The sequence below is a fragment of the Myotis daubentonii genome, chromosome 9 (assembly GCF_963259705.1).
Source record: "Myotis daubentonii chromosome 9, mMyoDau2.1, whole genome shotgun sequence".
Taxonomy (NCBI): Eukaryota; Metazoa; Chordata; class Mammalia; order Chiroptera; family Vespertilionidae; genus Myotis; species Myotis daubentonii.
Window position 1 is genome coordinate 52,820,889 of NC_081848.1, and position 16,082 is coordinate 52,836,970.

The 16,082-nt window shown below is 38.6% G+C and overlaps 1 protein-coding gene across 6 annotated transcripts in view; it reads right to left on the reverse strand.

Moving 5' to 3' along the window:
* Positions 1–4,948: 4,948 nt before the first annotated feature.
* The window catches only part of PSMA1 (proteasome 20S subunit alpha 1), a 122,632-nt gene continuing 111,498 nt past the window's right edge, over positions 4,949–16,082 (reverse strand). For 4 of the 6 annotated variants that reach the window (XM_059708984.1, XM_059708986.1, XM_059708987.1 and 1 more), the window contains 9 exons: positions 16,002–16,046; positions 15,639–15,740; positions 15,413–15,516; positions 13,485–13,573; positions 12,826–12,896; positions 12,575–12,704; positions 11,276–11,355; positions 6,421–6,531; positions 4,949–5,331 (listed from right to left, as the gene is read on the reverse strand). In XM_059708984.1, the coding sequence (XP_059564967.1) occupies positions 5,275–5,331; positions 6,421–6,531; positions 11,276–11,355; positions 12,575–12,704; positions 12,826–12,896; positions 13,485–13,573; positions 15,413–15,516; positions 15,639–15,740; positions 16,002–16,046 (789 nt within the window). In that variant the 3' untranslated portion in view covers positions 4,949–5,274. Of the gene's footprint in view, positions 5,332–6,420; positions 6,532–7,240; positions 7,463–11,275; positions 11,356–12,574; positions 12,705–12,825; positions 12,897–13,484; positions 13,574–15,412; positions 15,517–15,638; positions 15,741–15,866; positions 16,047–16,082 lie in introns of those variants that run through there. The other 2 variants (XM_059708988.1, XM_059708989.1) reach the window with 2 other exon arrangements.

Here is a 16,082-nt window from a genome sequence, read left to right on the forward strand (position 1 = left end):
CACTGTTTTAAAGGCTTTTACCTATCTCCAAAGACCTAATTTATGCAGCTATAGCAAGCCATCGCACCTTCAGTTTTGCGCATTTGAGGTTCCATACCCCAGCCCCGCTCAAAAAGGGCTTTCCGGCCAATTATTAAGTTTAAAAAAATGAAGCCTTAAGCAATAGATTGTGAATACAAAGAGGTCTGACAGAACCTGCCCTTACTGACAGGTAACCTCAGTTTGGGAGTTAGAACACAAAGAGTGCTTCATCCATCCAGAGCGCAGCTATTTTGGGATTTCCTCTTTTTGGAGCCATCAAGCAAAAAATATTATTGAGCACCCAAAATATATCACAAAAACCTCATTTAAGGTCTGCACTTAAAATTGTCATAGCACTTTCTGAGTGCTCCTCAAACCCTGTGCATTAAGTTTTAAAAAACTGTTTTGAGATCACTGTGGAGTGACATACAGAAATCCCATGTACTTTCCACCTAGTTTCTTCCAGTGTTATAACACCTTGTCTAATAATAGTAAAAGAGCAAATCCTGGAAATTGACATCCATACATTTCGCTAGTTCTTTTGTTGTTGTTAATCCTCACCTGAGGGTATTTTTTTCCATTGATTTTTAGAGAGTGGAAGGCAGGGAAGGTGAGAAAAACAACACATTGATTGCCTCCAGCACACGGTCCTGGTCTAACCCTTCCGTAGCATAAGCCCACACTTCAACCACTGAGCCACACCGGCTAGGGCACGTTTCACCAGTTTTACATGCACTCATTTGTGTATTTAGTTACCATGTTTAGATTCATGTGATCACCACATCAAGATAAGGTACAATTCCATTTCAAGGATCATTCCTATCCTTTTATAATCACAGCCACTTCCCTGCATAACTCCTGGCAACGACTAACCTGTTCTCCATTCTATAATTTTGTCATATCAAGGATGTAATATTAACCATACCTACTTCAGTTGCCCTGGAGACTCCATTGTATAACAGAATAAAATTTGAGGCTTACCATGACCAAGTTAAGTAAACTATTAAATATGAAAAAAGGCCCAAAAATGTGATGTTCTAGAAAACCTCACTTAAGGCCTGCACATAAAATTGTCATAGGCAGTGTTTATATTGTATATTAGTAACTATAGGTTGTTGAGCAGAACTTTACACACCCTAATTCTTCCTGACTTACTTATTTTTTAAAAATATGTTTGTATTGAATTTTAGAGAAAGAGGGAGATAGAAATAGGACAGATTTTGTTCTTTACCTTTCTAGTTATAACCTTAAGTATTTTGGGGGTCTAAAAATAACTAAAGTTTATTCATTAATTTTCATTCCATTCTACTATGTATGAACACACACACACACACACATAGCTTTTGTATTTTAGGGTATCAGTTTAAATGCCATAAAACGGTTTCTTTTTCCTTCTCTAAAAATAGACCTCAATAGAAACGTAGTAAGTGAACAAAAATCAGGAAGTATTCCATTACTACTTAAGAGTGGAATACACAAGTAAAATATTATCTCCTTTCAAACTGTAAACTATTGATGAGAGAGGAACATCATTGATCAGAATCAAGCTAAAAACTCCAGCATGTGCCCTCTGTATTGACCAATGACCTCTTGGTTTCTGGGTCAACGCTCAACCACTGAGCCACGCCAGCCACGCTCTTCCTGACTTGTTGTAACATGCACTTTTGTTTTGGGACTTATTTTTACTCTAGCGTGTAATTACATCATTTTGAATGCTTTTTATATTATAAATTATTTGAGCAAGGACCTTGTCATATATCAAGAATCATGAACAGCCGAAACCGGTTTGGCTCAGTGGATAGAGCGTCGGCCTGCAGACCGAAAGGTCCCAGGTTCGATTCTGGTCAAGGGCATGTACCTTGGTTGCGGGCACATCCCCAGTGGGAGATGTGCAGGAGGCAGCTGATCGATGTTTCTCTCTCATCGGTGTTTCTAACTCTCTATCTCTCTCCCTTCCTCTCTGTAAAAAATCAATAAAATATATTTTTAAAAAAAGAATCATAAACATTTACATGTCTAGGAAATTAAGGCCTAGAAAAAAGGGAATTATCCCAAAATGCAAAATGGCCAAACACTGAAGAAAGCTGGGACTAGAACCTGAATCCTGCCACCAATTTTATTGACTCTTATTTTTAACCATACCAGTTCTTCAAAGATGCACATATAGATGCTTAATAAATTCCATGTGAACTGAATATTATCTGTATATCAAAGTGAGTTTCTATGTAAAGACATTAGGAAGTGTTTATAATTAACACAGAGCAAATGGAATAACTGAGTATAACAATTAGACAAGACATGAAAAGGCATCACAATGAACTCTGTACAGTGGGGTTGAATCTTATTGGAACGAGGAAAATTTCAAGTTTTAAAGTCAGTGCATAAGACTAAAAATTACATATTGAAAAAAGTTACTAAAATTGACCCTAAAGCACAATACAGGTCAGGTTTTTTTTCCAACTGAATGCCAACCAAGTAATTGGTTTACATTTATAGAACAGTGTACAAAAATGATGCACACACACATAAGCTTTAAACAATATAATCACTTAACAAAGGCTCACGCCAGGAAAGGCACAGGGGAAAGACAGCTAAGGAAAGAGCAAATTATGAGCTTTCCCACTTACTCTCCCTCCACCAGATTGTACACCCATTGAATCTGAAGGCATGTGGGAGGACTCCTTCTCATTCAGCATTATTTTGTGTTTGTGGGTATCACATGTGCTTGATACAATTCAACTGCTGTTTAAATGGCCACCACATTGTACTTATGGCTTCATCCCAAGTTCAAATGATAGACTCCTGAGGCTACTCCAGAACGAACACCAACATCTCATACATCCCGATATTTAGTTAGAGGTCTTTCAACAAGGTTGTCAGTTTATCTTAATCATTCTGCCCTCAAGAATTCACAGAGAGATTTAAACCTCTTACACTTTTAAGTTCTGGGCAGCCCTGGCCAGTTTGGCTTAGTGGATAGTGCTTCAGGCTTGCGGACTGAAGGGTCCCAGGTTCGATTTCAGTCAAGAGCACATGCCTGGGTTGCAGGCTAGATCCCCAATACGGGGTAGGCAGGAGGCAACCTGTCAATGATTCTTTCTCATCCTATATAACTTATATAATAAAAGCCTAATATGCAAATTGTTCGAATGGGAGTTTTGCTGCTCGCTATGATATGCGCTGACCACCAGGGGACAGTGTGGAACATGGCAGGCATCTGTGATGGCATGGCAGGCATTGGCAGCAGGCAGCAGTGGAGGTGCTGCTGGCCCTGATGAGCCCTGACAAGAGCGGGACCACAGTGGGATGGAGGAACAGGTGAGCAGGCGACACGAGGCCAAGGCGGTGCGAGCGGGGGACCAATTGCCTCACAGATGGCGACCAGAAGGGGCGGAGGGTATGCGATCTTTCACCGGCTACCTGGGGGTGGGGATGATGTGAACGGAGGTGCGGTGAGAATGTGGGGTATCCACCGAGCTCGCTCACTCCCCGTTACCCTCCCCTGGGACGCCAGGGCTCGCGTGCCAGGGAAGCCCCTGCGCTCAAGTGCTGGGTGCCCACAAGGAGCCCTGCCCCGCACCCGCTGGGACTGCAGAGGCCGGTCGGGCTCCCGGTGGGTTCGCGCAAGAGCTGGTCTGCAAGACCGGCCGGGACAGAGCACGCTGCCCACCCAGGTTCCGTGCAGCACCGCTGGGCAGACCAGAGGCCCACATTGTGCCCCGGCCTGTGGCGTCCAGCCACGCTCACCGCATCTCTGTGTGGGGATTCCGGCACCGTGACTCAGGTGGAGGGGAGGCATGGGAACCTGGGGGCTCAGGTGCTGCTCAGGGCCCAGAGGTTAACTGGGACCTGCTCTTCCACGCCAGACATTCGTGCTTCAATCGCTGGCCAGGCCTCAGGACCGCACTTGTGCACCAATTTCGTGCACTGGGCCTTTAGTCATTGATGTTTCTCCCTCTCCCTCTCCTCCCTCTCTGAAATCAATAAAAATATAAAAAACAAAGAAAAAAGTTTTGGGCAACCTAGAACAAAATTAAACTAACATTTTATAAATGTTTTAATATACAAGATATTTTCACATAAAATCTCTGATTTAACCTTCAAAATAATTCTCCAAAGTATTTTCTTTCTTTTTTTTTTAATCCTCATCTGAGGGTAATTTTTCCATTGATTTTTAGAGAGAGCAGAAGGGAGGGCAGAGGGGGAGGAGAGAGAAAGACAGAGAGAGAAACATCAATGTGAGAGAGATACATCAATTGGTTGCTTCTCGGCTGGGAATCGAACTGCAACCAAGGTACGCATCCTAGACCAAGAACGGAACCTGTGACCCTTTGGTCTGTGGGCCAACACTCTAACCACTGAGAAAAACTGCTCAGGGCCAAAGTATTTTCTTAATTAGTGCTAAATAACTTGTCCAAAGCCAATAGCAGCTAACTAGTAAAATTAGGTCTAAAGTCCAAGTTCCCTCCAGAAAGATATGAATCTTAAAAGATAAAAATTGCTCTGCAGTACTGTATCTTGCTACATAGCTCAAAGGATAATGGAAGGCAGATTAAAGATTATGCCAGAATATGGCTAGGGAGGAATAAGCAGAAATGAAGGTTTCAGATTAAAATTTCCCTTTTGCTATTTTTGCAAAAAATTCCCTATATGAGACCAGAGCTATCACTACTGCCATCTGCTGGTTGGAAAAAACACCACACCATTTACCTGTGAATATTCTAAATCAAATCTCCATGAATTCTCATGCAGCCAGTCCATACACTGGGAAATTCGTTCAAGGCTGTGATAGATAATAGGTATTATTCCCTCCCTCCCCACTAAAAATGAGGCAATTTATTTTACAAACATGGCAAATGACTAGATGTAATCTCAGACTACTATTTATATAGTTGAAACTATTTAAAAAACAAACAAAACACCAATATACCAGCCAATGAAACAATTTTATTTCACAGTTGTATTTAAAACCAGAAAGACACTGAGTTCTTCATATAAAAACATTAGTAAAGGCAACTGTACTTTCTAGAAAATGATTATATAGACCCTCTTCCAAAAAAAAAAAAAAATGCATCCCATTATATGGTTTCAGTGAAGCTGCTTGCAATTCGAAACCTCACATCTGGACTGATTCCTAAAACATACCATTCCACCACTGCACCATTTGGTTCAAAGTATAGAATATCGTCAACAGTACATGTTCCTGCATTCTTACGCATTTGCTAATACACATATGGACTGGGGGATTATCACTTAATGCTCCATTGGTTCATCAGCCTTTTCTGCAGGTTCATCAGCAGGTTGAGCAGGCTTAAGAGAGGGAAAAAAAAAGAAAATATGCAATATTACATTATAAAGAAATCTATGAGAAAAAGGGGTTAGGTATATTTTCAATACTCAAGTTTTAGTTCATTGTCCTGTTGAAATTTCTAAACAAAGGTTGTTGTTTTTTAAATAGATATAGTGTTACAGTTCTGAAAACTTGAGCATCATTGAACAATTCTAGCATTTTATCATACTTTATATCTTGCTCAAGAATAAAAAGCCTTCCAACAGCAGTTTCAATAATGCAAATCTTGCTTCTCCAAATACCAACAATACCCTTTTCAAATTGAAAAGAAACTAATGATGTAAAAGAAATTTCTGAACAGGACACTTTATTTTCAATAGCAAATAAGCATATATAAATAGCAAATGGGCATTCTAAATATCCAATATAAAAGACCAACATTTAATGAGATTCACCAACACATCTTGATCCTTTCTCAGTATTTGTGAAGAGCTAACTTCACTTCCAAAGCTGGTCCCCAGGTAATTTTCTCTGTTCCCACTACTATAGACTCCTGGCTGGCCCTATGACTTGCTTTAGTCAACAAGATGTGCTGAAGTGATGCTGTGCCAGTCCTGGGCCTCAGCCTTAAGAATGTTTTGAACTTTTGTAAACTCTGAGCTGCCACCCTGCTGAAGAGACCCTTGAGAAAGAAAGACCCCCAAGACTACATAGACAGAGGCCCAGCCATTCCAACAGAGGGCCCAGCCTTCTAATTGTCTCTGTAAGATACCTAGAAAGTGTGAGTAAAGACATGTGAGTAAAACCATCTTGGACTGACTGCAATGTTTTAGAGACCCAAGTGAGACCAGCAAAAGAACCATCTAGCTGAGTCCCAATCAACCCACAGAATTGTGAGAAATATGAAATATATAACTAATCAACCCTTTTTGTGTTTATGGAGACCACTCCCCCCTCAGTATTTTACTTTACTCAGCTTAGCTTTGCTATTGCCATTTGAATTATGAGCTTATCTCAATAAATAAAGACAAAAATGGTAGATTTACACAGTTGTAGAAGGAATAGTTTACTCCAGAATAAAGCCTCTTGTGTTATGATTAGTTATATACCTGTGCCTTTCTCTGTGGCCTTTCTTCAAGGCCTTCCAGGAATGGAGACACATCATCATCATCATAAATCGTAAACTCCAAGTCTTTACCAACAATTCCAATGGAAACGTTCTGAGAAGGGGAAAGGGTAAAAATTTAAAAATCGAGAAAATTTAGGTTGAAAAATGCTTATGTTAAATGTGGGGGGGGGGGGGAGCAGAATAAAAATTTATATAGCACTTGAATAACACTCAACTAGTAAACTCTTATAATTTGCAATTTAAATACTCACTTTTGATAATCATGAATAACCCCAAAGGTCTATGTCATCTAGAAAATTTGCATATTGGCTCATAATGGAAATGTGCTGTAGACAAGTGTGAGGGAGCAAACCACTTAGCTAGGAAGTAAGCCCAACTCCTAAGAAATAATCAAATTTATCACTCATAGAAGTTAAGAGATGATGGTTCTTACCAAGGAAACAGTAAGTTTTGGGATCTAAAGAGCTGAATATAGTGGGGGCTTGCAACTATTTTTTACATGGAAAAATTCAGAGCAATGCTTAAAATGTTCAGTGAATGCCAACCACTGCAAAATAGCTCCTGTAAATTAAAATTTTAATGAAAATTGCAGGCATACGGATATAAAGGCCATTTTCTATGATTCAGGAAAACTATGAAATCAGAAAGCCAGATACCTGAGCTAACGTTTCCAAACTGTAAATGTCCACAGTCCATACCCAACTTTTAAAAGATAGTTACCTTGGAGTGATGGCATTATAGACATTTTAAACACATTTTTAAAATTTAATGTACGTTCCTAATTTTTTTTTATTTTTAGATTTTTAGAAGGAGGAAGGGGGAGGAGAGGAAGAGAGAGAGAGAGAAAAGAGGGAGAAAAACATCAATGTGAGAGAGATACATTGACTGGCCCGCCTCTCGCACGCATGCACGCTGACCAAGATTGAACCTGCAACCTAGGTACGTGCCCTGAACAGGAATCAAACCCGGGACCTTCCAGGGCATGGGATGATGCTCCAACCGAGCCACACTGGCCAGGGATCCTAATTTTTTTTAAAAAAGAATATTATTTTTATGACAGGAAAATTTATTTTAGAAAAGATTATGCAGGCTATAAAGTTTTCACATACATACTAAATAATTATTTAACCACTATAACAAAATGGATTTATAATATTCTGACTGATCTCACTTTAATAAATAATCATTAACTTCAAGGAGGCCTTTAATGGTTCCTGCATTGTGCTATACAGGTCCCTAGATCATCCAATCTCCCATTCTCTTAGAAAACTCTACCATTCCCCATTCTCCTTACAGATGAAAACCTTGCTATTTCACTGAGAAAATAAAAGCAAATTAACAAGAGAACATTTACAAGCTCCCAGAGAATCCACTCTTTCCTGTATCTGTGTCCCTACATTCTCTCCCTTTCTGTTACTGAATCATCCAATTTCTTCTCTAAGACCTAACTTTCCACCTGTGTACTGTTCACAAAGAAATTGGCCTAGCAGTTTTTCTCATATTTCTCATACATATATGGTTCCCTTTATACTGAATTATTCTCAAGCAGCAGACATGCTATAATTTCTCCCATCTAAAAACCAAATAGCCTGGCCAGTGTGGCTCATTTGGTTGAGCATCATCCCATGTACCAAGAGGTCGCTGGTTCGATTCCAGGTCAGGGCACATGCCTGGGGCTGTGGGCTTGATCCCCAGTAGGGGGCGTGCAAGAGGTAACCGATCAATGATTTCTCTTTCTATCTCTCGCTGTTTCTATCTCTCCCTCTCTTAAAAAAAATCAATAAAAACATGTTAAAAAAATACAAAATAATCAAATTCCTTTTTTTCTCTTTTAGCCACCACCCCATCTCTCATATCCTTCAAAGAGCTGTGCATCAATTCCTCTTTTCCCATTCTCTCCTGATTCCATTCCTGTCAGGATTTTGCTCCACCATTCCATTAAGATTGTCTACTCAAGTTCCCAGAGACATAACTACTAATCTAATGATTAATTCTCAATCCACATCTTCCTTGATTAGCAATTTTTCATTTCCTCCTCCTTAAAATAGTTTCTTCATTTGCTTTTAAGGATGCCTCTTTTTCCAAGTTTCCCTCCTACCTCCCTGGCCATCTTTTTCAGACCTTTTTGCTAATACCTACTCACTTCTCAATCTCTAAAGGTTAGAGTGCCCTTGGCCCAGTCTTCAAACCTCTTGTCTAACTATTCAATTCCTTTAGCAATCACATCCAGTCCAGTCTCTATAAGCCATCTATAATAATCTATAATAATAAAGGCATAACATGCTAATTAGACCGGGTGTCCTTCCAGACCACCTTCTGGACGAAGCCGGGGCTAGGAGGAGTCAGGGTCCTGGATGCCTGCTTGCGGCCGGAGGGAAGCCCAGGTCCCGGGTACTAGAGGGAAGCCGGTACAGGCCAGGGAAGGAAGGCCTACTCTTGCATCAGGCATCTAGTTTCTACATAAAGACTCTTAAGATTTGTAACTCCAGGCTAAACGTTCTCCACCAAAATCCCGGGGGTGCTCATCTGATAACTGCTTACTCTGTATAGCCAAATGGGCAAACAATTTTATATGTCCTAACCTAACTTCCTGATTTTCCTCCACAACCTCTACCCCAAAACCTATTTCTTCCCCTTTTTTATCCATATCAGTAAATCATAAATATCTTTCTTTTACCGGGCCCCAAACTTTTAAGACATCTCTCTCCTCCCCAGCACCCCCATCTCACCCTCACAACCAAATTGTTAGCAAACTTTTTAGCTCTAATTAAAAAAAAAAAAACCCAAAATTGAACCCCTTCTTGTCATCTCAAACTCTATGACTCTGCTTAATCTGCAACAATCTCTCACCTGAATTACTGTAAGTCTTAAAACTATTCCCACCCATGCTCCCACTAGAATCTGTTCTCAAAATAGCAGCCAGAGTCTTTTAAAACCTAAATCAAATCATGGTATTCCTCTGTTCAAACTCTAACAGCCCACTCATAGTAAAATCCAAAGTACTTATCATAGGACATACTCAATCCATTACCTCTCTGACTTCCTTTCTTCACTTCTTCTTGATCACTAACTCCAACACTACCAGCCTCCTTGTCTTGAATACTAGAAACATTCTGGACCCAAGGCCCTTCCTTGCACTTGCATTCCCTGGAATAATCTTGCTCTAGTCATCTGTATGGCTCACTCACTCACTTCCTTTAGATCTTTTCCTTAAGTTCCATTTTCTTGTTTTTTAAATATATTTTTATTGATTTCAGAGAGGCAGGAGAAGGAGAGGAACATCAATGATGAGAGAGAATCATTGATCGGCTGCCTTCTGAAAATCCCACCCTAAGGATTGAGCCCACAACCTAGGCATGTGCCCTGACCAGAAATTGAAGCATGACCTCCTGGTTCATAGGTCGACATTCAACCACTGAGCCACACCAGCTGGGCTCTTTCTTTCTTTTTAAATTGATTTTGAGAGATAGAGATTCGTTGTTCCACTTATTTATTCATTCATTGGTTGATTCGTATATGTGCCCTAAACAGGGCACATTCCACTTTCTAAGTGAGGCCATCCTTGACACCTGTTTTAAATTATACCGACCATACCTCCTTCCTACATCCAGTTGGTTATTCTTTCTCCTCTTACCCTGTTTTATTGTTTCTACAGTGTTTATTACCATCTATATACTATAGAACTTACTTATGGGTACATTGTCTATCTCCTGTCACTTGGATATAGATATCATAAAAGCCAAGGTATTTATTATCCTATACTAGAGGCCTGTTGCAGGAAGATTCCTGCAAGAATAGGGCTTCCTGCGACCGGAGCGAAACCGAGAAGGGAGTGAAGCCCGCCTCAGCTTGCTTCCTTCCCGTCTCTGCCGCCCCGCTTGCTTCTCCCCAGCTTCACTCCCTTCTGCAGTGCTTGGCTTCCATCTATGCTATCTTCAGTCTTCGCTCCACACCTGTGTATGCAAATTAAACGCCATCATTGTCGGTGTGTTAATTTGCATATTCGCTCTGATTGGCTGGTGGGCGTAGCAGAGGGATGGTCATATTTCTTTTATTAGTGTAGATAATAAAGGGTAATATGCAAATTTACCCTAATGGTGGAATGACCAGAACGACCACTCACTCGACCAGTCACTATGAGGTGCACTGACCATCTCTCGGTCCTTTTCCTCGGCCCGCAGGCAGGCTCCCATCACCCAATGGCAAATAGGGAACCAGGGGTGGGTGGCGGGGGACACGGGCAGCGCCACGCCAAGGCCCCCACCCTGCTGTTCGCCCCACACACAGAGGGCGACCCACAGCTGGAGCGGGAACGGCCAATTTCTCGGTCCTCCCCCCCCTCCCCCGCCCGGCCTGCAGGCTCCGATTGCCCAATGGTGAACGGGGAACTGGGGGTGGGTGGCGGCGGGGTTGGTTGCCGGCAGCCAGAGAAGATGGCCCTGATCGCAGGCCAGGCCTAGGGACCGTATCCGCGCCCAAATGTCGTGTGCCGGGCCTCTAGTGTTTACTATATTTTCAATGTTTAGTGCCTGCATGTGGGATGTGCTTAATACATATATTTGTCAACTAAATTAATAATATAAAGATACTCCTATCTGCTGAAGGAATAAAGAACATTCTACATCAGACCTATTGGCTTTATACAAAAACAAAAAAGTTCAAAAGGAATTTCAAAATCAGATCACTAAATGAACAGCTTAAAAAAAAGAATGAGCCAAGGCAACCATCTCCCAAATTAAAGATCTGTAAGCATACACTCCTCTATTACTTAAATTTATGCCATTAATGATTAAACTGTAATGTTAATATCTACAATTGGAAAACATGGTATTTACCTTTGTAGTTAGATCTTGTTCTGCAGGAAGTGTCTCTCTTAAAGCACGCAGACCATGCTTAACCAGTTCATTCAAATTGCCTATATATAACAAATTAACAATTATTTCTTAATTCCGTCTTCATGCTAGCCTTCTTTTATTAGTTAGATCTATACATTGAAATCATGGTTTTAGTCACCTTATAAAAACAGCCAAAAGTTTAATGTTTAGCCCTATAATCTTCTAGTAATGATAACATTGCTGATTATTGTTTTATTTAATGAGGACACATCGTTTGTTACTGAATTTGACTTTTCTTTATGCTGAGTTAAATCAAAATCCTGATTCACAAATGATAAAGCTCAAAGGCTTGTAGCAAAACTAGACAGAGACATCACAAGAGAATAAAACTATAGGTCAATTTGACTTATGAATATAGACACAAAAACTCAACAAAACATAGTAAACTGAATCTAGCAATATTTATATGTTTATATAAGCATTTATACATACAGTTTATATCATACACTATGACCAAGAGGGATTTCTCCCAGAAATGCAAAGATGGTTGAACATTCAAAGTCAATTAATGCAATATACCACAATAGAAAGGGGAACAACCCACATGATCACCTCAATAAATGATTTAAAAAGCTTGTGTTAAAATTTAAGACTTTTGCATAAGCAAAGCACTTGGAAAACTGCCCTATCATCTCACATTTCTTAAAAATATTTTTTTATTGATTCAGAGAGGAAGGGTGAGGAAGAGAGAGAAACATCAATGATGAGAGAGAATCATTGACCAGCTGTCTCCTGCATGGGGATCAAGCCCATAATCCGGACATGTGCCCTTGAGTGGAATCGAACCCAGAACCCTTCAGTTGCAGTCGACACTCTATCCACTGAGCCAAACCAGCTAGGGCCATCTCACATCTTTTACCTTTTTTTTCCTACAGCTACACTGAGTTTTTACTTGTTTATGCAGAAATGTCAGTGTGGCTAAAATCAAGAACAGAGCCATAGAAAAGTAACAGTTGCAAACAGTGTTTCTCAACTGTTTGGGGCACACTTCAGAACAACTGAATCAAGATTCTTCAAGGTCGGGGACACATATTTGTATTTGAAAAAGTCCTATTAGTGAATGTAACTACTGCGGTAGTTAGAAGGGCTAACAACTAGCATGTGTAACAGAAATAATAAACACTTCACAGGCTTAATTTTTAAAAAAATTCTTACTGTAAGACTGGTAGTTTTCTTCATTTAGGATGCTGTGTTAATTCACTATATAAAGACTGGAGGGGGCAAATAAAAATCACTTACATTCCATAAACTCAGACATATGTCTCTCCAAGTAAGTACGAGCTGATTGAGAACGGGCTCCAATGGACATAGCTCTGCAGTCAAAATAGTTAGCTGACGGACAGGTTTGGAAAATATGAGGGCCCATATCCTACAAATAGGAGGGAAAAAAACACCACATAATTCTTGATTTTGATTGAGCTAAAAATTAGAAAATTTCTAGTCAGTTTTTAAAAAATCATTAAAATATAAAAAATATTCTGTGAACTTACATCATAACCAGCAATAAGCAGTCCAACACCATATGGTCTTCGGCCATATCTTTGTGTTGGTATCTGGGTCTCTTAAACTAGTTAAGGAGCCTGTTCTAACAAGAAATAAAATACTATCTTTCTTTTCAAATTAAAATTAACAAAGAACTTTGACTTTTTTAAATTTCTGCATAATCTACCATAGGAAGAAGAAAATAAAACAGAGCAGTATTTCTTTGGCCTATTATTAAAAAAATGTTCAACTATCCACCAAAAAATGTTCAACTATTCACGAAATGTTTTCTTCTCATAAAGAGAATTTCCATTTGTTTTGGATATAAGAGTCAAGAATATTTTTAGGACATCTAGAGTAAAAAAGTTTAAATATCCTCTTGGTTAGTTTTACTGAAATTGAACTTATCTATGTCTGCAAAATATCAGTTACTTATAAGGGCTAATGATAGAGCAAACCAATTCCATATTTTAGAACCCATTCTTCCATAGTAAAAGTTCCCATAATTCTTTCTAAATTTTAAACATTCTGTTATTGAAAAGTAACTAACTTTTTCCCGCAATCTTACCTATGTTATATATTACAATATTTCTAATAACTAACATAAAGGATTAAGTGTCAAAATTCTTTAAAGTTCATGTCCAAAATGCTAACATAAAAAGGATACTGCTTCCAATTAGAGATACAAGACGAGACACAGGAAGAGGTCTGTCAAATACAAATCTGGAATCCAAACACTCCTGGCGCATAAAATTGCTAAAAAAGAAACAAGAAAAATTAGTAATTTCAAATCACAGAGTTATTCAAATCTAAATTAAGTAGTTTGATTTCATTTTGCTCTCTTCCAGACACTTACATGGATTACATTCATATAAGGGAACCAGAAAGACATGGAAGGATGCGTTTTTATACCAAACTCTGGGGGTAGGGGAGTACATGAAGTTTCAACAAAAATAAAAAAACCCTCAGAACTAAAATATTCCTTTAGAAAACCTTTGTTTCAGGGCACTTTATAGAACAGCAAGAAGGCTGAGAGAAAAAGAACATTCTCTCTTCTCTTATCCTTCCCACTGTCAAAAAGATTATCTTGAATTCTGTCTTTAGCCAGGAACAAGTTTACTGTTTTTTCCTCGAAAACTAAAATTTCCACAAGACAGCAATTGCAAGAAATAGAATCCATACTAAGACATTGTCACTTGTTCCTGACTATTGAATCTCACCACTAAACCTGGCAAGATCAAGCAAGTCTGACATTGGGGAAAAGGGAATTCATGCCTAACTATTAAAGGCAAGAGGATAAACAACAGACATCCGCCTTTCTTTCTGTGTTGCTTTGTCCAATTTGTGTGCACGTCACACCTGATGATTAAATGCTGACTGTAGGAACCAAGCTCTTTGCTCAGTACTTTATTTAAGTCCACTTCCCAAGGCTCAGACTGCATTGCCCCAATATTGCATGTACTAATCACATGTGACTACTGAGCACTTAAGAAGTGGGTGATCTAAATTAAAATGTATCATAAATACCAAATACACATGAAATGTCAAAGAAATTTAGTATAAAAAAACAATGTAAAATATCTCAGTAGTTTTTGTATTGATTACATGTTGACAAGGCATTTTAGATAGATTGGGTTAAATAAAATGTTTGACAGTGCAATATATTTTACATTTTCAAGAACTGCCAGAAATCAATAATGTTGTCACTAGTCTACTGATTTAAGAGAACAGGAGTTCGCTGGATAACTTACAAATCTTAAACATTAGCATTAATTTCCCCTTAGTGGTTATATACTTTCTTCCCTATTTAAGTCACAGACTTAAACATATTAGTTTTGGCTTATTACCTCCCATATCCCAATACACACACTCACATATTACCTGAAGGTACTGTTAAGTGCTCTACATTTTAGGCTACTTAACAATAACCCTGAAAAAATAATACTAAAAAAATTGAGAGTTTAAGCAACTAACCCAATCTCAGATACTAAGTGTGGAGATAGGAAGTAAACTCATTCTATGTGATTCCAAAGCCTTAGCTCTTCATTTACAAAATGCCTTTCAATTAGAAATAATCTTCATTTCCTTTGGACTCCCATAAACATCTATATATTACTCTCCATTTTCTACCTTTTATTATAGATATATTACTAGATTTGCATTTCCTAGTTACAAGATCTATATCTGAATCACCTGTGTATACTATGCAGTATCCAGAATTAAGTTTTTCAAAAAATAAATTCTGGTGTATTAAAGAAAGCAAGGGTAATAGCTGTTTCTCAGAAATCAGAAAAAAGTTGTCAAGCTCTTCTTAGACAAAACATCATCTCAAACAATATACACTGAGTTACTAATTTCACATTATTTAGGGATTTCTCAAATGTACTAATATGCTTAATTCTATTTGTTATTATTATAGGAATCAAGAAATGGAATACTTAATAACTGAGCCCAAATCCACTAAAGTGTTCACAATTTTAAGTTATAAATACTCTGGTAGAGAACTCTCTAACGTATCTTAACTGGTTCTTCTCTGGAAATGAAATCAATGATAAGTCAAAAGGGATGTTGTTTGTTTTTCATGATCATACTCACCATAGCAGTCTAGCATCAGCAGTAAGTCCTGCAATTGAGATACCAATATGGTTGTCGACATGGAGAATTTTTTTCTGATGAGCTGCAAGCTCTGACTGTGCTCTCTAAAAACAGACATTATAAGACATACAAACAAGTTTAAAATTTTATTATCTATACAGTGAAACTTACGCTTGATAGTTGTTTTCTATATGAGGAAGATACACTTATTGCTTTACTTACTTACCTTCAATGCAACCAGTACTGCATGGGTTTTTGATTTCAGACCAACTGTGGCTGAACCTTGTTTGACAGCTTCCATGGCATATTCAATTTGATGAATCCTGCCCTAAAAAAAAATAACAAGATATCTTAGAGTCATCTTACAAGACCCTCTTATAAATTTAAAGAGTTCCCAAATCTCAGGTGAGCATAGTTAAATCTCAAATGATTATTTTTAAACCAGAAAACTTACTTTAATGATAAATTTAGGGCCCAGGAATGTCCAAAGTGATTCTATCTCATTTTCTCACAGCCTATAATCTCATGAGTTTCTAAACATACTGCAGCCACCGAAAGCCACTTCACAGATATTGTATGAAACATTTACCTGAGGGCTCCAAACAGTGACATCATTGTCATACTGGTTGCGAAACTGAAAGTAAAAGAAAATAGACCTATTAATATAAGA